Source organism: Cetorhinus maximus, chromosome 17 (assembly GCF_964194155.1).
Source record: "Cetorhinus maximus chromosome 17, sCetMax3.hap1.1, whole genome shotgun sequence".
Classification (NCBI taxonomy): Eukaryota; Metazoa; Chordata; class Chondrichthyes; order Lamniformes; family Cetorhinidae; genus Cetorhinus; species Cetorhinus maximus.
This window is the reverse complement of record NC_135895.1, coordinates 39,384,038-39,407,752: the sequence shown is the minus strand read 5'-3', so window position 1 is coordinate 39,407,752 and position 23,715 is coordinate 39,384,038. Positions and strand designations below refer to the sequence as shown.

The 23,715-nt window shown below is 41.1% G+C and overlaps 1 protein-coding gene across 5 annotated transcripts in view; it reads left to right on the top strand.

Moving 5' to 3' along the window:
- The window catches only part of gpbp1l1 (GC-rich promoter binding protein 1-like 1), a 76,649-nt gene that overhangs the window by 38,899 nt on the left and 14,035 nt on the right, over positions 1-23,715 (top strand). For all 5 annotated transcript variants that reach the window (XM_078561053.1, XM_078561052.1, XM_078561048.1 and 2 more), the window contains exons 5-9: positions 1,501-1,796; positions 1,917-1,989; positions 7,854-8,041; positions 13,900-14,040; positions 22,417-22,572. In XM_078561053.1, coding sequence (XP_078417179.1) covers positions 1,501-1,796; positions 1,917-1,989; positions 7,854-8,041; positions 13,900-14,040; positions 22,417-22,572 — 854 coding nt within the window. The remainder of the gene's footprint in view (positions 1-1,500; positions 1,797-1,916; positions 1,990-7,853; positions 8,042-13,899; positions 14,041-22,416; positions 22,573-23,715) is intronic.

Below are 23,715 nucleotides of genomic sequence, written 5' to 3'. Positions count from 1 at the left end.
AGGTAGTTTGTTGACACATGGCCCCAGGAAATCTTAAAATAATGGGCTATGTTTTGGAAACATTCCTGACATTGGCCACATTCTTAACTGATAACAGTCGTTAACAAGCTTCCTATAAACAAAACTCGAGGCACACGATTGTTTGGCGTGAGTGGATACAAAATGTCACACTGTTGAGAAAAGCCCAAGGGAATTAACTGATTTACTTTTAATTCAGAATGGAAATGGTACCCCTTTGCGCTAACAAAATCAACTTGCATTTATATGGCTCCTTTATCCAACTGAAGCACTCCAATCAATCTGCTGAATACTGCTATTGATTTTTCATGTGCAGCACGCATGAATTCGGGAACTATTGCACCACTGATCAGTTACAATTTTTGGCTGGGTTTCAATTTCACCCCTCAACTGTTGCCAGTTTTTTTTTATTTTCTCAGTTTTCTTTGTTTTATGTAAATGTAAAATTTCTGTAATGAACTAAAAGTATTTTATTATGTCAACGTTAATAAAGCATATAGTACCTTAGGCTTTATTAATAGGGGCATTGAGTACAAGAGTATGGAGGTCATGATGAACTTGTATAAGGCACTAGTTATGCCTCATCTGGACTACTGTGTCCAGTTATGGGCGCCACACTTGACGAAGAATATCAAAGCATTGGAGAGAGTACAGAGGAGATTCACAAGAATGATTACATGGATGAAGAACTAGCTATGTGTAGAGATTGGGACTGTTTTCCTTGGGGGAAAAGAAGGCTGAGAGGAGACTTGATAGATGTATTCAAGATCCTGAGGGATATGGGCAGGGTGAAAAGTGAGAAACTGTTCCCACTCAAAACAGCATCAAGAACTAGAGGGCATAGTTGCAAAATAATTTGCAAAAGGAGTAAAAGTGATGTAAGGAAAAAATTTTTCACCCAGAGGTTTGGAATTAACTTCCCGAGGGTGGTGGAGGCAGGTTCGATCAAGGTATTCAAAAGGGAATTGGGTGGCTATCTGAAAAGAGAGAATGTTGAAGTTTATGGGAATAAGGCAGGGGAGTGGGACGAGGTAGAATGCTCTTTCAGAGAGCCAGTGCAGACTCGATGGACCGAATGGCCGCCTCCTGCATTGTAAAGGTTCTGTGATTCAACAATCCATTCTTGGTAAAAGAGAAGCAGGCTACATCTTCAGAAGCTACATGCAGTTGTAAAACTGAAACACATGTTGCCTGTTCGTTGAAAAATAATTCCACTTGGTGCCAGTTAATGGGCTATACTTTAGCTTCTCATGTGATGACTCAAGTCAGTTATATCCATGAAATTGTTAAATGCATTTACAAGCACACACAGTATTGGGTTCAGGTATACACATAGTACTGGATGAAATGGATCTGTTATGATATGTTAAAAAATAAATGAAGGCTGCAAAATCAGAAATTGGAGTTCATGCCATGAAAAAAATATCTTCAGCTTTTATTAGTGAAAAGACTAATATTTTGTGATTTTTGTTTTATTTCTAGATGGTTGGTACCAGCCTTCATTGCTTCGCCATGATTCTGTGGATTCAGGTGTTTCTAAAGGTGTTCAAGTTAGCCTTGTTGGAAGTCAAGTTGGGAAAGAAAGTGCCGGTTGGCACAATGTAACTAGAGGCCATGACTCTGTTAATCAGCGTGGTGGTGGTAGTGCCCATAGACACTGGAATGGCAGCTTTCATAACCGAAAAAGTTCAGGATTCCAGGACAAGGCACCTGCTGAGGTAAAAGAAGAGAGAAAGGAGGAAAAAGATGAAAAACTTCAGTTTGAAGAGGAAGACTTTGTAAGTTTCTTTTAGTAACTTTAAGCAAATATCCCTTTTGAGATGTGTGTACTTAAGACATTAGAATTTTCTCAGTAAAAACAATAAATTGATGATCTTGGGCAAACTCTTTTTAAACAGCCATCACTGAATCCCGATGCAGCAAAACAGCCTAGCCAGAGCAGACCCGTCAGCACACCAGCAGGAGTATGGGGTAAGAAGGCGCCTGAAAGTTGGCTATATCTATTGGAATATATGTAACTTTCAACAGTACAGATGTAAACTCTTGCACGTTAGAAGCTTTTTATATTTTCCAATGTTTCCAGTCAAAATTGAATTTCACCTTTAGCTGCCGGTTGTTTAATACAAGAAAGAATCATCCTCTCGAGCAGGGGTTCCCAAACTGTGGGTCACAGCCCCTGGTGGGGTTGCAAATTCTGAGGCTGTAATGGCGGCCGTGAGGAGGAGAGTCCTGAGACCGGCTACAAGGCCACATAGGACTTGCACCCGATTTTCTTATTCCTGGCTCGCAGTTAGCTGGGAGGGGAGTGAACAAGCTTTGCACAATCAGCCTCAGTGTCTGCCTTGAGCGTGCTCATTTTTCTTTCTGGCTCAGTTTGCTGGGAGGGGAGTGAATATTTAAGTGACACAATGCATAACATCAACCAACGGGAGACCCAATTGGAAGGTCAGGAAGTGGCATTGTGCTTCTCTAACCTCACTTATGCCCAGTGGGTAAGTGATGTTTTCACAAAATGGTTTAAATTGAAAAACAGATATTTTCACATGGTTAAAGATTGTGTAAACTTTAATAATTAAATATTGAAGGTTAGTATCCTGCTATTTGGGTTTATTTTAGCCAAACTGCAACCCCCACCCCCGCTCAACAATTGAAGTCTACCATCTCACCACATTTCCCTCCCAGCCCGCTCAACAACTCCTTGTGCTCTTAAATTTTCGCCAGGTCTGAGCCATTAAAATGGGAGTTACACCAGACAAAAGTTTGGGAAGCACTGCTCTAGAGCAAAGGTGCCAAATTCAATTTATATGGAGGCCTGACACTTGGCAAGGGCCACATTCAACAACAGTCATTTGGAAACGCTGATAGAGGAATTAGATGAAAGATTTATGAATTTGTAAGATTAAAATCCAAGTGACCAAGTCAGCCTCCCCACTCCACTCCCAAATTTCAGCTGCTCACCTTTGTCAAACCCTACATCACAAGTACAAAGTCGTAATTATTTAATTGTAACAAAATCACTGGCTCAGACTTGGTGAAAATTTAGGGGCACGATGAGTTGTTGAGCGGGCTGGGAGGGAAATGTGGTGAGATAGTGGACTTCAATTGTTGAGCAGGGGTGGGGGGGTGCAGTTTGGCTAAAATAAACCAGAACAGCAGGATAGTAGCCTTCAATATTTAATTATTAAAGTCTACACAATCTTTAAACATGTGAAAATATCTGTTTTTCAATTTAAACCATTTTGTGAAAACATCTTACTCACTGGACCTAAGTGCGATTCTGTTTCAAACTTCAATGCAAGCCTAGCGTTCTGCATATTAATCATGTGTTGAGGTTTCTGAATGGTCTTCCTTTACAATCTTGCCTTTTCCTACTTTTCCAAATCAGATATAAATAGAGAAGTACCTAAGAGTATAGCATGCTATTACTCTGACATACTGTGCAATATTATACCGCTTTAGTATTCTGTTGCTGTTAGATTTTTAGCAACTAAGTAAAAAAAAAAACAATTTACACTGGGCCTAACAAAACAACAATGCATAACCAAGACTAATTGGCCTTTCTAGGTAGGCTATGCATTACACATACGAGACACAACAAATCCATTCACCACATTGATGAAAAAGAGACCTTGTTATTGTTTAAAAATATAAAAACACACACTTCAAAAAATTATTACAAATATACTACCCAACTAATTTACATTAGTATTGCTGAGAAAGGGACATACTTAAGCTTTTCTTGCACTCATCAGGCCACTCGCAAGAATACCAATATAAGAGTGGGAAAACAACCGTTTATACTGTGTGTAGAGAGTGCTGATTGGTTGAGAAGTGGCGTTGCCATGGAGAATGCACCACTGATGGTGACTGACAGTTAACTGGCAAGCATTGTTTGAAATTTAAACCAGGCAGTTTGACCCTGATTGGTCAAGGCTTTGCCCTGAGGAATGACTCAGGAAACAGCTGTTACTTATTTTGTTTAGCTAAAACAGGCCAAGAACAGGGTCTGCAAAGAAAAGGGTCCTGTGTATTAATATATCCAGCTTCCAGTACATGCAAATGCACCACATTGCGAGCCCAACTGACAATCTTAAATTGGTTATCAGCATAATTCTTTAGCAAATGTTGTCCAATGTGCTAATAATGCTCAATCACGATATCACATCTACTGTTGGACACTGTGTTTTGCAAACGCGGGCTGGTTGGGGACAATCTGTGAACAGCGGCTAGGGCATGCTGTTTGATACGATTTGCCAGCCTTTGGGTTGTACGGCCTAAATACCTAGCATCACACTGGCACTGAAATTGATCTGCCATATTATTCATCTGTGTGATAGTCAGAAGGTCTTTTTTGGCTTGATAGCAGCATCCTGTTAGTGACGAATACCACTCGTGTTGCTACTGCATAGTAGCAGCATGAAACAGCTAGCTTCACCTGTTGCTCAAATATTTGAGATACCTTGCCCTTCCAAGGCAATCTGAAGTAGACTCTGCAATTTTCAGGGCTGAAAGTGATGGCCTTAGGCCTGTTCATGAGCTTGCCTGATGCACAGTGTGAAATGATCTGATCAGGGTAGCCATTATCCTGCAGGATGCCTTTGATGCGCCCTATTTCAGCATCAAGTTTACATGGTGAGCAAATGGCTCAGGTCCTATTTACAAGGTTGCCGATAAGACCAATCTTGCAGCATGTGGAACTGTAAGAATTCCAATGTATTTATTGACCAGTGAAGGTAGGCTTGCAGTAGACCATGATAGAAATAGGAGCATCAAAGACATCCTGCAGGCTAATGGCTACCCTGATCAGATCATTTCGTGCTGTATATCACGCAAACTCATGAACGGGCCTAGGTCATCACTTTTGGCCCTGAAAAGTGCCCAGTCTACCTCAGATTACCCTGGAAGGGCAAGGTATCGCAAAGATTTGAGCAACAGGTGAAGCTAGCTGTTTCATGCTGCTGCTATGAATGGTATTTGCCACTAACAGGATGCTACTGTCAAGCTAAAAAGACCTTCTGCCTACACACAAATGAGTAATGTGGTATATGAATTTCAGTGCCAGCGCGATACTAGGAATATAGGCCTTACATCCCAAAGACTGGTGAATCGTATCAAACAGTATGTCACAGCCACTGTTCACGATGAGCAGGGTGCAGACTGTACCCAATTAGCCTGCAAAACTCAAAACAGTTTCCAACATTAGATGTGATCTCGCAATTGGGCAAGATTTGCTAAATAACCCTCAGTGTGCTAAGAATTGCGCTGACAATCAATTTAGGATTACCAGTCGAGCTCACAATGTGGTGCATTTGCGTGTACTGGAAGCTACATATATTAATACACAGGGCCCTGTTCTTTGCAGACAGAGAACATGTACATACGCTGCCTGTTTCAGCTAACAAAGTAAGTGACAGCCATTCGCTGACTCATTAGTCAAGGCATTGCCTTGACCATCAGGGCCAAGCTGCCTGGTATAAATTTCAAACAATGCTTGGCAGTTAACTATCAGTCACCATCACTGGTGCATTCTCCATGCCAATGCCACTTGCCAACCAATTGGCGCACTCTTCATAGACAGTATAAATTGTTATTTTCCCCTCCTTATATTGGTATTCTTGCGAGTGCCCTGATGAGTGCAAGTCGAAAAGCTTAGATATCTCTTTTATCAGCAATACTCAAGTTCTGTACTACCAAACGACTATTTAACTTGCATGAATAATCCCTGCCACTAGGATAGCTCTACTGTTAAGGTCACTGAGTTGACAGCAATCAGTAATTTGAAAAGAAAGTCACCTGTATATTCCAGTATAGTGTCTTGAAAGACTGTAAGTTGGAGAACAATGGCAAGATTGGATAATTAAGCTCAAACACTCCATCTGTTGTGCCATAAGCAAAGATAATGTGTGCTGTGTGTGATTAAGAAAATAAATGAAGCATTTTTGCTAATGTATTATGAGAGTGTCTTTTTGTCATTTTTTTTTGTATGCAGTTAAAGGCCAGGTATATACTCAGCTTGTTTTAATGCAGATTTTAGATGTTCCATCTCAGATTTTAGATGTTTTGTCTGGTCAGGCACCTGAGGTAGAGATCAAGCCAGTCAATTCAAACAGAAGTAATTAAGTTTGCTCCCATGCATGACTTTGCAGATAATTCAATTTCTTTTGGCCTGATCATTTTTTTTTCTTTAAAAAGTATTTCTGAAACTGACTTGTAGAAATTGGGTAATGTTATTGAAGCCATTATTGAGACAAATAGGCCACAGAAGATTTGAGCACAGTCAGAAGCAATGGGTCCTATGAAAGGTAATAATCAGAGAACAAAGAACAAAGAAAAGTACAGCACAGGAACAGGCCCTTCGGCCCTCCAAGCCTGCGCCGATCATATTGCCCGTCAACTAAAACATTTTGCACTTCTGGGGTCCATATCTTATAACTTATAGCTACTTTAATTCTACACTACCATTGTTCCTATTTGCTTATCCATTTACAATTTAATAAATGTTTGACAGTTTGTTGTCTTAAGCCTGGACGATCAGGTCACCACCTGAAGTTGAGAGATGTACGTAACACAAGCAGGGCATGTGATGTCAGCAAAGTGATAGAGTTTCTTATTTGATCCCTGGTCAATGCAAATTACCTAAATATTGGGTAGAGTCAATCTTGGGGGTGATTGCGGCCAAGTTGCACCTGTCTTCACCCAATATCTATATTTGTAGCTCTTGTAGCAGGTGATGTTGGTTCAGAAGTGGGGAGCCATGCCCTCCGCAATTTTAGCCAATAGTCAACCCAGTCCAGCTGAAATCAGATACTTGATGGTAGACAGAGAATTGATCATGTTGCTGTTGCTCAGTAACCACTACGTCATTGCAAGTGTTCAAAATGAAGTTTGAGCAGCACCAATGTGCCAGTGTACATTTCAAAAACTTGACCTGAACCAAACATTAGTTCTTGAATTTACCTACCCTCAGTAAATGGGTTTTTCCAATTCCCACTCAATCCTGAATACTTTTGCATCAGCAGAACAGTCTTTTTGGAGAGGACTGAAGAGCATTGACAGGATCAGTTCCTGTTGGAGAAGTCTGTAATTAAAGGCTGCAACCCTCATGGATGAAAAGGAAAGTGTGGTGATATAACAGTAAAAAGAGAAAAACTTTGTGAGGTTTAATTGCTCTTGAAGAATATGAGGCATTAAACCAATAACTCGATTGCATTAGACTTTATGCAAAAATAGTTTATTTTCTCAAACTAAATGGTTCTTTTTTCACTTTATACAATCTAATGACAATCATTACACGTCCAAATTAGTTATTTTTTTATGGTTTTAAAGGCATAAATACATAAATCAAGTCACAGTTGGGCACTTGCTGTAGATGATGATGATTCTAAATATTTCAACTTCTACAATAAGTAATAATTAAAATTCGAAGCACAGTGTGCTTAGATCTTTTGATTCTTAATGACCTGAGTTTAAATCTAAAAATGGAAGGGGGAGATTGAACAGATCCTGATATTCCTTTGAATTTGAAACATTTATTTTATAACTGTGCCTTGTTTGGGTTTGAAATGGTAATAAGTTGTTATATCTGCCAGTATGAGTGAAATGCATTGAATAACTTTGCTTCGGGCAGATGTACTGGCTGCACTTCAGTTTTGATTGGAGCACTACTGTGCATTTGTTGCTTTGAACCACAGTAATAACCTCTGCTTGACAGGAACTGTAGATTTCACACTGGAGCATAGAAATGTGGTGTTGATTATATCAAGTGTTTCCATTGGACAGATTGGGAATATTTGGAAAACTGAAATCATTAATCCACCTTATCCTTTTAAACACAGAAAACCCTCCAAGTGCCAAGCAACCGGTTTCCAAGATGCTGGTCATCAAAAAAGTTTTGAAAGAGGAACCAATTTTCTCAACTAGCTTTTGTTCCTCAGGAAACCATTTTGCAAACAGCAACAAAAACACTGCAAGCCCAAGCGTTTACAAAAATCTAATACCCAAACCTGCAGCTCCTCCCACAAAGGTATAGTAACCCATTGTTTGAATTTTTTGCAATGTTTTTATAGCATGCTTATTGTGTGAGGTGTAAAGAATGCTGATCATGAAACAGAGCAACAAAATTTAGAAACTATATGATATGGAAGTTATTTAGTGAAGTTGAACAGTGCAGTTTATCATGAGGGCAAATAATAGACATGAATTATTGTTGCAATTTTAAAAATTCATTCATGGGATGTGAGCATCGTTGGCTCAGCCATCTTTTATTGCCCATCCCTAATTGCCCTCGAAAAGGTGGTCGTGAGCTGCCTCCTTGAACCGCTGCAGTCCATGTGGTGTAGGTACACCCACAATGCTGTTCGGGAGGGAGTTCCATTATTTTGACCCAGTGACAGTGAAGGAACGGCGATATATTTCCAAATCAGGATGGTGAGTGGCTTGGAGGGGAACTTCCAGCTGGTGGTTTTCCAATGTGTCTGCTGTCCTTCTCCTGCGAAATGGTAGCGGTTGTGGGTTTGGAAGGTGTTATCTAAGGAGCCTTGGTGAGTTCCTGCAGTGCATCTTGTAGATGGTACACACTGCTGCTACTGTGCATCGGTGGTAGAGGGAGTGTTTGTTTGTGGATGGGACGCCAAACAAGTGGATTGCTTTGTCCTGGATGGCGTTGAGCTTCTTGAGTGTTGTTTGAGCTGCACTCATCTCTGCAACTGGAGAGTATTCCATCACACTCCTGACTTGTGCCTTGTGGATGGTGGGCAGGCTTTGAGGAGTCAGGAGGTGAGTTACTCGCTGCAGGATTCCTCGCCTCTGACCTGCTCTTGTAGCCACAGTATTTATGTGGCTAGTCGAGCTCAGTTTCTGATCAATGGTAACCTCCTAGGATGTTGACATAGGGAGATTTCACGATGGTAATGCCATTCAATGTTGAGTGGCAATGATTAGATTCTCTCTTGTTGGAGAAGGTCATTGCCTGGCACTTGTGTGACACGAATGTTATTTGCCACTTGTTAGCCCAAGCCTGGATATTGTCCAGGTCTTGCTGCATTTGGACATAGACTGTACATGTTCTAATTGCAACTGAAAAATAATGTCGGCTGCCTAAGTGTAGAGTGATTTCACTATTTTGTATTGGGTGAGGCAGAGAACTCTCTCTCTTTGGTTTTCAATTTGTTAATTGAAGAATAATGAATGTGATGTAACTAACATATTTATTCGTTAAAGACAACACAAGTGGGCACGATTTGATCTGTTAAATAAATTAAGGAATTGAGAAATTTATTTACACAAGTGGAACTTGTCCCATGAGTGGTTGAAGCAGGTAGCACTGATGCATTTGATGGAGGCTTAATGCATAAATGTAGAAGAAGGGTATGGAAGGATACAAGGGCAGGATGGAAGGAGGTAATTAGTGTGGGAGGAGCCTTGTACAATCATATGAATTAGGAGCAGGAGTTGGCCATTTGGCTACTTGAGCCTGTCCTGCCATTTGATAAGATCGTGGCTGATCTGATTGTGGCCTCAACTCTACTTTCCTGTCTACGCCCCATCCACACCCTTTGACTTGCTTGTCAGTTGAGAATCTAAGTTAGCCTTAAAAATATTCAATGACCCTACCTCCACTGCTCTCTGAGGAAGAGAATTCCACAGACTAATGACCCTCAGAGAAAGATTTCTCCTCCTCTCCGTCTTAATGGGAGACCCCTTATTTTTAGACTGTCCCCTTGTTCTAGTATCTCCCATAAGGGGAAACAACCTTGCAGCATCCACCTGTCTAGTCCCTTAGTATCTCACATGTTTCAAGAAAATCACCTCTCAATCTTCTAAATTTGAATAGACACAGACCCAGCCTGTCCAAACTTTCTCCATAAGATAACACTTTCATCCCAAGAATCAGCCAAGCGAACCATCGCTGAACTCCTACCCCCTACACTACGAGCTCTTTTTGTAGTAACCTTTTGTGAGGCACCTTACCCAAATCCCTTTTAGAAATGCAAGTACACCACATCTGCGGGTTCCCCTTTATCCGCATTGCTTGTTTTTATTTTATACATTCTTTCACAGGATGTGGGCGTTGCTGGCATAGCAAGCATTTGTTGCCCATCCCTCCATTGCCCTTGAACTGAGTGGCTTGCAAGGCCATTTCAGAGGGCTGTTAAGAGTCAACCACATTGCTGTGGGTCTGGAGTCACATGTAGACTAGATTAGGTAAGGACAGCAGATTCCCTTCCTAAAGGACATTAGAGAACCAGATGGGTTTTTATGACAATTGATTCATGGTCATGATTACTGAGACCAGGTTTCAATTTCAGATTTTAATTAATTTAATTTAAATTCCACCTACTTCCGTGGTGGGATTTGAACCCATGTCCCCAGAGCATTAACCTGGGCCTCTGGATTACTATTTCAGTGACATTACCAATACGCCACCACCTCCCGTTTCACAAATATGGGAGGCGACATAGTGGTAATATCAGTTGTATAAATCTCCTTAAAAAGTCTAAAAGAATGGAACCAGATGGACCACCCGGCATCGATCTAGGCACTGGAAATAACAACAGCAACTCAGCCCTGTTGACCCTGCAAAGTCCTCCCTGACTAACATCTGGGGACGAGCAAGCCACTCAGAATTGGGAGAGCTGCCTCAAACTAGTCAAGCAACAGCCTGAAATAGTAATATCACGAAAACATAGCTTAAAGACAATGTCCTAGACACCACTATCACCATCGCTGGGTAAGTCCTGTCCCACTGGCAGGGCAGACCCAGCAGAGGTGGCAGCACAGTGGTATACAGTTGAGAGGGAGTTGCCCTGGGAATTTTCAAAATTAACTCTGAACCCCATGAAGTCTCATGGCATCAGGTCAAACATAGTCAAGGAAACTTCCTGCTAATTACCACGTACTGAGCACCCTCCCTCACCCTGCCTCTCAGTCGATGAATAAGCACACTTCCATGTTGAACACCGCTTGGAGGAAGTACTGAGGGTGACAAAGGCACAGAATGTACTCTGGGTGGGGGACTTCAATATCCATCACCAAGAGGGGCTCGGTAGCACCACTACTGACTGAGGATACCCACCATTGTGTTGTGTGGCACTACTACCATGCTAAATGGGATAGATTTCGAACAGATCTAGCAACTCAAAACTGGGCAACCATGAGGCGGTGTGGGGTGGGGGGGGTGGAATACCTCTGCTGGTTGGAGTCATACCTAGCACAAAAGAAGGTGGTTGTGGTTATTGTAGGTCAGTCATCTCAGTTGCAGGACATCACTGCACGAGTTCCTCAGGGCCGTCTCCTAGACCCGACCATCTTCAGCTGCTTCATCAATGACCTTCCTTCCATCATCAGGTCAGAAGTGGGGATGTTCGTTGATGATTATACCATTCACAACTCCTCAGATACTGAAGCAGTCCATGTCCAAATACAACATGATCTGGATAACATCCCGGCTATGCGAACAAGTGGCAAGTAACATTCGCGCCACTCCAGGCAATGACCATCTCCAACAAGGGAAAATATAACCATCTCCCCACGACATTCAGTGGCATTACCGTCACTGAATCTCCCACTATCAACACCCTGGAGCTTACCATTGACTAGAAACTGAACTGGACTAACCATATAAATACTGTGGCTATAAGAGCAGGTCAGAGGCTAGAAATCGTGCAACGTGTAACTCCTGATTCTCCAAAGCCTGCCCACCGCCTACATGGCAAAATTCAGGAGTGTGATGGGATACTCTCCACTTGCCTGGATGAATGCAGCTCCCACAACACTCAAGAAGCTTGACACCATCCAGGGCAAACCACCCCATCCACAAACATGCACTCCCTCGACCACCAATGCACAGTGGCAGCAATGTGTACCATCTACAAGATGCACTGCAAGAACTTGCCAAGCCTCCTTGGAACAGCACCTTCCAAACCTGTGACCACTGCTGTCTAGAAAGAAAAGAGCAGCAGACACATGAGAATACCTCAACCTGGAAGTTCCCTCCAAGCCACTCACCATCCTGACTTGAAAATAAATCGCTGTTTCTGCACTGTCGCTGGGTCAAAATCCTGGAACTTCCTCTCTAACAGCAGTGTGGGCGTACCTACACCACATGGACTACAGCGGTTCAAGAAGGCAGCTCACCACCACCTTCTCGAGGGCAGTCAGGGATGGGAAACAAATGCTCGCCTAGCCAGTTTACATTAGCCAGCTCTATCTTCATTCCCTGGTCATTACCTTTATTTAAGTTTAAAACACAAGGCTTAGACCCACTTTTCTTTTCCTCAAACTGAATGCAAAATTCAATCATGTTATGGTCTTTGCTAACTAGAGCTCCTTTACTATGAGGTCATTAATTAATTCTGTCTCATTGTATATTGCCAGGTCTAAAATAGCCTGCTGTTTAATTGGCTCTAGAACAGGGATTCCCAAACTGTGGGTAGCAACTCCCAGTGGGGTTGAGACACAAGATTTTGGCATTGTGAGTTCCGAGGCAGCAATAACTGCTGCAGAGCTCTGACCGAGTGCCAAGAGCTGCGAGGCTCCTTTGAAATCCTCACTTATTTAATGGCAAGCACAGCCTCTCAAACAGTTTGAGACCTGATTGCTATGCACACCCACTCCCACTCAACAGCCCCTATACCCCCCAGCCCCACAAGTCTGGAGCACTAAAATGGGGTCACACAGGGAAATGTTTGGTGGGAAGCACTGCTCTAGTACATGCTGCTCTAAGAAATTGTCCCAAATACACTCAACTCATCTTCGAGGCTACCTTTGCCAATCTGGTTCAGCCAATCTATATTTAGATTAAAATCACCTATGATTATTGCCCCCATTATTTCTTCCTGTATACCCCTCCCTACAGGGTACATCATTTAACAGATATTCACTCCCATCCTCCTTTTGTAAATAATGTTCTCAGTTTCATCATGATTTGAAAGCACTGATGTAAAATATTTAACTCATGTCCCCATCATGCTTCTACTATGCCTTTGTTCTCTGCAAGCAGATTTGCCCTTAAGGGGTGTTACACTATCTTAAATTATTTTACTTTTCAAATGTTTGTCAAAACCCTAATGCTTCCCTTTTTTTTTAAGTCTATTAACCTATTTTTCAGATTCTCTTTTAGCCCTTCTAATCTCCCTTTTTCATATCCTCACCATACTTTCTATATTGCTCATGATTTTGTTTAGGATGAGGCCTGGTTTTATTATTTTGTCTTTTTAAGTTTGATTTTGATCTTGCATTTGTAAACCTTTTAATATTTGGATCACAGCTCTACCCATTACCCCTCATTTGATTGTCGTTTCGATGTACATGTCATTTGATGCCAGAAATAGCATTTGTAATCTTACGATATGGATGCTTAATAGAGTTGTGTGCCAATCATCAGACCTGTATTTTAACTGGGATTTTATGCTATTTATTCTAAATAAACTGACTGCTTGGAAATACTGGACAAAAGACTGTTCAGCATATGTGTTGTGCGTTAATATCATCAAAGGTAATTTCTAGGACTTAACTCTTGGGTCAAGAAGCATAAAGATCTTCAAAATATTTTCACCTATCCTGCATAGCTAAACCATTGAAATAGTTAGAATGCTGAGTATTTTATGGAGAATCTAATTTGAGCATCTTTTCTATGGTATAGTTTGAATCTCAAAAAATTATGTAAAAATGCAACAGTCTCTGCTCTCCATAAAGGATAGACAGTAAAATGCACTTAAGGCCCAAATGGATCTGCTTTTTGTAGCCGATCAGTTCACTCGTGCTTCTTAAAGTTCTTGCTGATTCTGATAAACTTTGAGATCCTGAAGGATTCTAAGCAACCATAAACTCTGAAAAGAAATTATGTGAATTTTTTTTCTCCCTGAATGTTTTCAAATGTAGCCAGGTCCATGGAAATCTACTGGAAGGGAGAACAAACCTGGTTTACTTTACTCTGGCCAAGATTCAGCATTTACAAGTCCTGTTGCAGTGATCAAACCTTCAGTACAGTTCAGTAGTAGTTGTCACATCTCTCCAAAAGAGGTATGATTATAAATACAATTCAGTTTTAATTTGTATTATATTACCATTTATCTACTTCATGATTTAATTGAAATGTGTTCTGAACATTACTTTGGAACTTCCAGTCTGTATGAGATCCCAAACACTTTAATATGCAGCAGTGATCTATAGTCATGCTTATTCTTTTTTGATGGTGGTGCACTTTGTAACATAACTCCAGGAGAGCATAGTTTCGTGCATAATGTGTATTGGTGGAGCTTCTTTTGGTATTGCTTTTAGTGTTTTTTATGGTAGGGGAAGTGCTTGCCTAAAAGTCATTCTGTGTTTTAAGATGCTGTTGTATTCCATTTTGCTCTCTTTGTCAATTGCATCATATGCAGAGAATATAGGAACAGGAGTAGAGCCATTCAGCCTCTGATGCCTGTTCTGCCATTCAGTTGGAACTTGGCTAATCTCTCTTGCAACTCCATTTACATGCTGTTGTTCTATATGTCACAGGGATCAGTGCTGTTTACAATTTATATAAATGACTTGGATGAAGGGATGGCTGGGATGGTTGCCAAATTTGCTGATGACACAAAGATAGGTAGGAGAGTAAATTGTCAAGAGGACAAATGAAGGCTACAAAAATATATAGGTTAAGTGAGTTGACAAAGATCTGGCAAATGAAGTATAATGTGGGAAAATGTGAAATTATCCATTTTGGCAGGAAGAATAAAAGAGACATATTATCTAAATGGTGAGAGATTGCAGAGCTCTGAAATGCAGAGGGATCTGGGTGTCTTAGTGCATGACTCGCAAAAGGCTAGTATGCAGGTACAGCAAGTAATTAGGAAAGCTAATAGAATGTTATAATTTATTGAGAGAAGAATTGAATACAAAATAGGGAGGTTATGCTTCAGTTATACGGAGCACTAGTGAGACCTCACCTGGAGTACTGTGTACAGTATTGGTCACCTTATTAAGGAAGGATAGAAATGTGTTGGAAGCAGTTCAGAGAAGGTTTACCAGACTAATACCTGGAATGGGTGGGTTGTCTTATGATGAAAGGTTGGATAAGCTAGGCTTGTATCGACTGGAGTTTAGAAAAGTAAGAGGCAACTCAATTGGAACATATAAGACCCTGAGGTGTCTTGAAAGGGTGGATGTGGAGAGGTCATTTCCTCTTGTGGGAGAATCTGGAACTAGGGGTCACTGTTTAAAAATAAGGGGGTCACCCATTTAAAACGGAGATGAGGCAAAATCTTTTTCTCTGACGGTCGTGAGTCTTTGGAACTCTCTTCCTGAAAAGGCGGTGGAAGTAGAGTCTGAATATTTTTAAGGCAGAGGTGAATAAATTCTTGGTAAGCCAAGTGGGTGAGAGGCTATCAGGGGTAGGTGGGATGCAAATTTGAGGTGACTGTTAGGTCAGTCATGATCTTATTAAATGGTGGAGCAGGCGTGAGGGGCTGAATGGCTTACTCCTGCTCCTTGTTTGTATGTTCGTATGTACCTCTTAATACCCTCTGTATATCAGCCTTGAACATTTCAATTGACGCAACATTGTAGTGAGTTGCAGATTCCCATTACCTTTCGTGTGAAGCTGTGTTTCCTGATTTTACTCCTAAATGGGCTAGCACAAATTTGAAGATGATGGCCTCTTGTTCTCAATTCCTCCACCAGGGGGGTTGAAATCAGTGGAAATAGATTCTTTGTATCTACCCTATTCATTTTAAATACCTTGATTAGATCATCCCTCAAATATCTAATCTCAAGGGAATGCAAGCCAAATTTATGCAACATGTCCCCATAGTATTTTTAAGCTCTGGTATGATTCTAATGAATCTATGCTCCAACCCTTCCAAGGCCAAGATAATTTCCTTTAGCGTTGGTGCCCAGAACAGTGCACCAGTCCAAATGCGGTCTGGCCAAGGCTCTGTATAACTTGAGCATTGCTTATTTGTTTTTGGGTTCCAACTCTTTACTGGAATGCTGTGTTTTATCTAAAAGCAAAATACTGCAGATGCTGGAAATCTTAAATAAAAACAGCAAGTGCTGGAAGTACTCAGCAGGTTATTTCTCTCTCCACAGCTGCTGTCAGACCTGCTGAGTATAGACAACGTTCCAGTCGCCTTTTTGATTACCTTTTGTATCTGATTTATGTATATGGAACTTTAAGTCCCTTCTATCCTTCACAGCTTTTAGTCTGACATCATTAAGAGAATTGCGATTTTTTTATGATCTCAAGTGGATAAGCTCACACTTCCCTATATTGAGCACCACCTGTCATATGTTTTGCCCATTTACTTAAGTCTGTCTGTATCCCTTTGTAGCTCCCTGCTTGCATCCACACACTCTATTATGCTTTCTAACTTTGTCATTTGCATACTTGGAAATACAAATGCTCTTTTCTTCACTTAAGTCATTAATACATGCAGTGAAAACTGAGACCAGTGCAGATCCCTTGGTAATTGTCATGTTTCGCCAATCAGAGGTTTAACCCATTACCCTGACTCTGTCTCCTACTTCCTAACCAGCTACCAACCTGTACCAACCGCACTCTTAATATTTGCCAACCTCTTGTGCATAACCTTACCAAATGCCTGCTCGAAATCCATATCGATAACATACGCAGGTATCCGTTTTCCACTAAGACTTATTTAAAATAAAAGTCAACTATCAACTGGCAACATGTTTGAAAAATAAAAATCTACCTGAACAAAGTGCTTTTAGCTGTTCTAACTGCATAAAGCAGAGGTCTTGTATAAGAGTCAGGGGAAATATATAGAATATACAACCATAGTTTTCTGCTTTATTACTTTATGGAAATAATTACCAACTTGGGGCAAACAATACTTCTACAAATGAGTGGCATGAATGCAATTTTTGTGTAGGTTAATTTATTTTAGTTCAGGTTGTTGATTTAGCTGATTTGATATATTAATATGGTAAATTATTGTCATCATCTGTCATATTGTATGCCATTTGTTATTTTAGAAATCTGCGAAGGTATGACAAGTTTATGGTAATGTGCTGCTGCATTTACATCAGGAATGTACAAAAATCATACTAAGTGTTTTTGACTGTAATTCTTTCGTTCCTAATTTTCTCTCTGATGCCTCCTTGTGGCCAGAAGAACAGAATTCTAAGCTGTTATCTGACTTCTGCAAGTATTGCAGAATCTTTATCTTTAGCTTTCTGCTAGGAGCTGTGAGAGAGCAGCACAAGGCTGAATGCTTTCCCATTGCTTAGAACAGAAACTGAGTGAAGGATCAGACTTGCATCTTACAACTCTCCTGCTGCTGTGCGCATGTTTTGATATGCAAAACCTTATTGTGCCACTTTAAATGGTCTGACATAGGCAATGGGCTGCAGTGGAACAGCCTGTTGAGGATATATGCAAAAAAATGGACATGGACTCCATGGCACCATTCAAGCAGGGAATTTCTCCTAATGTGGTAGCCAATATTTATCCTTCAGCCAACACCCCCAAAACTAATTATCTAGTAATTTATCTCATTTCTGTTTGTGAACCTTGTTGTGCATTTCATTGCCATATTTGCTTACATTATAAAAGTAGTTATGTTTCATTGGTTGTGAAGCACTTTGGGATTTTTGACGATGTGAAAGTCACTACACAGATTCAAGTTCTTTTTCCAAAAATTACCAAATGGGAAATAGAATGAAGTAAGATAGTCCATTGAAGTTGGAATTGAAGGACAATAAATTGAAGAACATTGATAACACCAAAGTAGAGAACATGTTTTCTTGTTCATATGACCAAGCTGGAACTCATTTGAAAATGCTTAATATTAACACTGGCTGTCTGCTATCTAAAACTATTTCACTTGCCCAGCTGATTGCCATGACAGGCCAAACCAAGTCAAATGTGGAACATCACCATTTAATTCATAAGCTTCCCCCTATTTGGTTGCTAACGTTGTATTCTTCCACAACTGGTACTTCATTTGCTTATGTTCTGACCTCTGCATTGCTGCTCAAAACCTAATCTATATCTTTTTCATTTGAGTGATTAATTTCTCCAGTTCACAATGGCCTAAAACATCTTTACAGACTTGAGGTAATCCAGGGCAGCATGTCCTGTGTCACTTCTCAGATCACCTCTGCCCTCCCCAAGTTGTCTTGGTTTGCTGTGCCCCAGTGACTTAACTTTAAGATCTTCGTCATCAAACTCTCCCAAAGAATTGCCCCACTCCACCTGCATGCTCCAGATAGCTATACTCCTGCTTTTCTGACTTAGGAATGCTTTTTTTTGCTCGTTCTTGCTGACCATTTCTAAGCAATTGTACATTGCCACTTCCTTTCCTGAAAACGCATCTTGTGAACTTGACTCCTTTTTTCTTCCACCTCCAATGCTGTCACCCCGAAAACTACTTTATTTCCTGCTTTTTATACACCACAATATTTCAGTAAGTTGAAAAGCAACTTCGGATAAATAAATGTGAAAATGTGAAGTACACAACCCCAGAAAGCTATTGATGCAAAGTCAATTGGAATATTTAAAAAGAAGCAGCCCATTTGAGCAGTAATAATATGCCAGAGCAGGAATGGTTCTTGTGTAAGTCCTCTAATTTTGTTTTATTCAAGGAACTCTTTATAAATTATTAATTGATTAAAAATGACCTATTTCAGTTGTAAAGCTTGTAAGGTGTCTATATAGGACCAAAATTAAATGTGATGCTTAGAACCATAAAAAGGTTGCGGTGCAGAAAGAGGCCATTTAACCAAATGTGTCTGTGCCGGCCATAAAAAGAGAAAAAAGAAGCTAGTTGCTCACTTTTAATGCCACTTTCCAGCACCTGGTCTGTAGCCTTGCAGGTTGCAGCACTTCAGGTGCATGTCCAGGTACCTTTTAAATGAGTTGAGCCTCAACCATCAATTTAGGCAGTGAATTCCAGGCACCCACCATGCTTTGGGTGAATAAGTTTTTCCTCATGTCCCCTTTAATCCTTCTACCAATCACCTTAAATCTATGCCCCCTGGTAATTGACCCCTCAGCTAGGGGAACCAGGTCTTCCCTTTCTACCCTCATAATTTTGTACACCTCAATTAGGTCACCCCTCAGCCTACTCTTTTCTAAGGAGAACAATTTTCAAGCGCTGACAACATTCTTGTAAATCTCCTCTGTATACTCTCCAGAGCAATTATGTTCTTCCTGTAATGTGGTGACCAGAACTGTACACAAAATTCCAGCTGGTGGACTAACCATTTTATACAGTTCGAGCATTACATGCCTGCTTCAATACCTTATCCAATAAAGGAAAGCATTCCATATGCTTTCTTTACCACCTTACCCACCGGTCCTGCCACCTTCAGGGACCAGTGGACATGCACTCCAAGGTGTCTCATTTCCTCCACCCCTCAATATCCTCCCATTCATTGCTTTATTTGCCCTCCCCAAATGCGTTACCTCACACTTTGCCGGATTGAATTCCATTTTGCCACTTTTCCATCTACTCAACCAAACCATTGATATAATTCTGGAAACAACAGCTATCCTCTTGGCTATCAACTACATGGCCAATTTTTGTATCATCTGCAACTTTCCTGATGCCTCCCATATTTAAGTTCAAATCATTAATGTATACAACAAACAGCAAGGGCCCCAACACTGAGCCCTGTGGATAGCCACTGGAAACCGCTTTCCACTTGCAAAAATGTCTATCGGCCATTACCATTTGTTTCCTGTCACTGAGCCAATTTTGGATCCAAGTTGCCAGCTTCCCCTATAGCCCATGGGATCTCACTTTTCTGACCAGTCTGCCATGTGGGACCTTGTCAAATGCTTTACTAAAATCCTTGTAAACAACATCCACTGCACTACCATCACCAATCCTCCTTGTTACTTCCTCAAAAAATTTGTAAGACACCATCTTCCCCTAACAAAACCAGGCTGACCAGCCCTGATCAATCTGTGCTTTTCCAAGTGACCGTTTATCCTGTGTCCCAGAATTGATTCCAATAATTTGCCCACCACCGAAGTCAGACTGGCTGGCCTATAATTTTCTGGCCTATCCCTCGCACCCTTTTTAAATATTGGTACAACATTTGCAGACCTCCAATCCTCTGGTACCTCATCTGTATCTGTGAGGATTGGAAACCGATCCTCTGAGCAACCACTATTCTTCCTTCGCTTTCTTTAGCAACCTGGGATATAATCCATCCAGCCCGGTTGATTTAGTCACCTTCAGGGATGCCAGTCCCTCCAGTACTTCCACACTCATGCTTCATGTATCTAATATTTTGCACTCTCCTTTCGGAGAGAGATGATGCAGACATTCTAGTTAGTGAAGACAGAGACAAAGTATTCATTGAGAGCCCTGCCCACATCTTCAGCATCAACGCACAAGTTACCATGTACATCTCTAATAAGCCCTACCTTTTCCATAGTTATCCTCTTTCTCAATGTACTGGTAAAACATCTTTGGATTTTCTTTGATTTTATCTGCCAGTATTTTTTTGTATCCCCTCTTGCTTTCCAAATTTCCTCTTTTACTTCACTCCTATACTTTCTATACTCCTCAAGGCTTTCTACAGTATTAAGCTTTTTGTGATTGTCATAAGCTCTCTCTTTCTGCTTTATCTTGCCCTGAATGCTTTTGGATAACCAGGAGGCTCTAAATTTGGTAGTTCCACCCTTTATCTTTGTGGGGACATGCCTATACTGTGTCCGTAGAATCTCGCTTTTGAATGCCTCCCATTTATTTGACACTCTTTTCTCTTCCTGTAGGTATATCGAGCCCACTTTTGCCAGTTCACCTCTCAGCTTTATAAAATTTGTCTTTTACTCCTGTCCTATCTTTGTCCTTTTCCATAATGATGCTAAATCTAACTGAATTATGGTCACTATTTCCAAAATGGCCCCCCACTGCTGCTACTTCAATTGCCCAGCTTCATTTCCTAAGATTAAATCTAGAATTGCGCCCTCTCTCGTTGGTCGTTGGTCTTTGGTCTTGTTACATGCTGGCTGAAAAAGTTCTCTTAAATGCAGTTCAAGAATTTTGTGCCCTCTGTGCCCTTTTATACTGTTTGTATCCCAGTTGATATTAGGGTAGTTGAAGTCTCCAATTATTACTGCCCTATTGATTTTACACTCAGAAATTTGCCTACATATTTGCTCTTCTAACTCCCATCATTTTGGGGTCTATAGTACACTTCTAGCCGTGTGGCTGCCCCTTTTTTATTTCTGAGCTCAACCCAAATGGCCTCATTTGGTTCTTCATTTAGTATATCATCCCCTCCCCCCGCTCACAATTGTAGTTGTTTCTTTAACCAAAAATGCTGCACCGTTGCCTTTTTTATCCTGCCTGAAAACTCTATATCCAGTGATGTTGAGCTGCCATTTTTCCCCCCCTTTCATCCAAGTTTCCGTTTTAGCGACGATTTCATGCTGCCATGTATCTATCTGTGCCCTCAGCTCATTGGCTTTGTTTACTATACTCGTTGCATTTACACATATACGTTTTAACACTGCCAGATTCCTGTGCTGTACACTTTTTACCTTTTGTGCTTCTTCTGTCTTTCAGAGTCACTCACTGATTCCCCATCTCCTGTTCCTTGCTCTGAATTAGCCCCTCGGCTCCCAGCACCAGCCAATCGAGTTTAACCCCCGACCCCCCTCCAACAGCACTAGCAAATCTCCCTGCAAGGATATTCATCCCAGTCCTGTTCAGGTGTAGACTGTCTGTCTTGTACAGATCCCACCTTCCTCCCAATGCCTCAGAAATCTGACACCCACTCTCCTACCCCAGCTTTCCAGCCACATATTTAATTGCTCTATTCTCCTATTTCTATATTCACTTGCACGTGGGACTGGGAGTAATCCTGAGGTTACTGCTTTTCAATCTCCTTCCTAGTTCCCTGAAATCTGCTTTCAGGACCTCATCCCTTTCCTAACAGTCATTGGTACCAACGTGGACTATGATAACGAATCCTCTTATCCCAACTGCACTCCTCCTGTTCTTTGTCCCCTCCTGTATAGCAGAGCTGCCTGTGGTGCCACAAACTTGGGTCTGACAGCACCCTTCCGAGAAACCGACACCCTCACCAGTATCCAAAACAGAAAACCCATTGGTGAGGGGAACCCCAGGGGACTTCTGCACTTCCTGCCTAGTTCTCTTGGACTGCCTGGCTGTCACCCTTTCTGCCTCCAGACTCCTAAGCCGCAGTTTGACCACCTCTCTGAATGTGCTATCCACATGGCTCTCAGCCTTGCGGATGTGCCACAGCGACTCCAGCAGCTGCTTGAGCTCTGAAACCCGGAGCTTGATTTGGACATTCAAGAAATTAGTTGAAAATACTTTGTAGCTATGGTAATATACCTCTGAAAATGTTTAATTTTGGACAACGCTAACACTCAACTTAGATATTTTCTAAACACACTTCCATTTTTTTCAGACTCCTTCAAGTATCACCCCTCCAATAGAGATCAGCACAAGTCGTCTAATGAAACTGACTCGGGCAAAGACAGACAAGAAGAGTGAGTTTCTGAAGGCACTGAAAGATGACCGGAATGATGAAATCTCAGAACACACAGACTTCGACAAATTAGAAGTTAGTGAAATAATTGATCTACATTTCAAATTAAATATTCCTTACATTTTCCTCTGCAAGCATTCACTTGCGTAATGTGGTTTGGTTAGTTACAAACGAGCCGCATTAAGAAAATAAAATATTTCCTGTTGGAAGTTAGTGACATTGAACAGTTAGGTGCAAACTATACCTTCTTAGACCTTTTGGAATCCTGCTGCCCTGTATTGCTGGCATTATGGGAAGGAGGTAAAACTACTTGATTTTGAAAACTATGCAATTTTTTTTGTTAATGTGCTTTTGTGCTGCTAATTGGAAAACAGTCTGAAATAACCCAGTTACCGAAAAAGGTGATTATGGGCTGTAAGTCAAGTTGCAGTATCTAGCAGGTACTGCCTCCAAGACACCTGGAAGTTTGTGCATTTTTTCTCGTTTATCCTTGTGTTACCTGACCAAACTGGTGTCTTCATTTTACTTCTCAGACTCTTGTTTGAAAAAGCAAAGATACCGGTGTGAATTCCTAATAGGAAATTAGATGAAAATGACAAATTCGATCACGACATCGCCACATAATTTTTGCTTCACTTGTGTGTGCCTGCCAGTAAGGATAGCAGATAATCTCGGGGGATTTCAGTATAATGACCCAGATGATGAAGGCACAGCACTGTGTTCAAATCTAGATGTTGTTGGACTCGGAGATGATGTTCGCAAATATTGTTGCTTTTTTGGTGGTAATAATCTTGAGTTGTTGCAGTGCAGTTGAGGTGTGTTGCTGCAGTGCATCGTTTAGAATGTACATACCGCAGATGTGGATAATGAGTCTAGTGGCAGGGACACCATTTGAACGAACAACTCTGCCTTGGATGGTGTTGAGTTGCTTCAGTATTGTGGCTGCACCCATCCAGGAAAATAGTGAATATTTCATACAAAAACAAAAAATGCTGGAAAAACTCAGCAGGCCTGACAGCATCTATGGAGAGAAAGACAGAGTTAACGTTTTGAGTCCGTATGACTACAGACTCGGAACGTTAACTCCATCTTTCTCTCCACAATTGCTGTCATACCTACTGAGTTTTTCTAGAATTTTTTGTTTTTGTTTCAGATTTCCAGCATCCGCAGTATTTTGCCTTCATCTTAGTGAATATTTCATTACATTCCTTGAGCTGT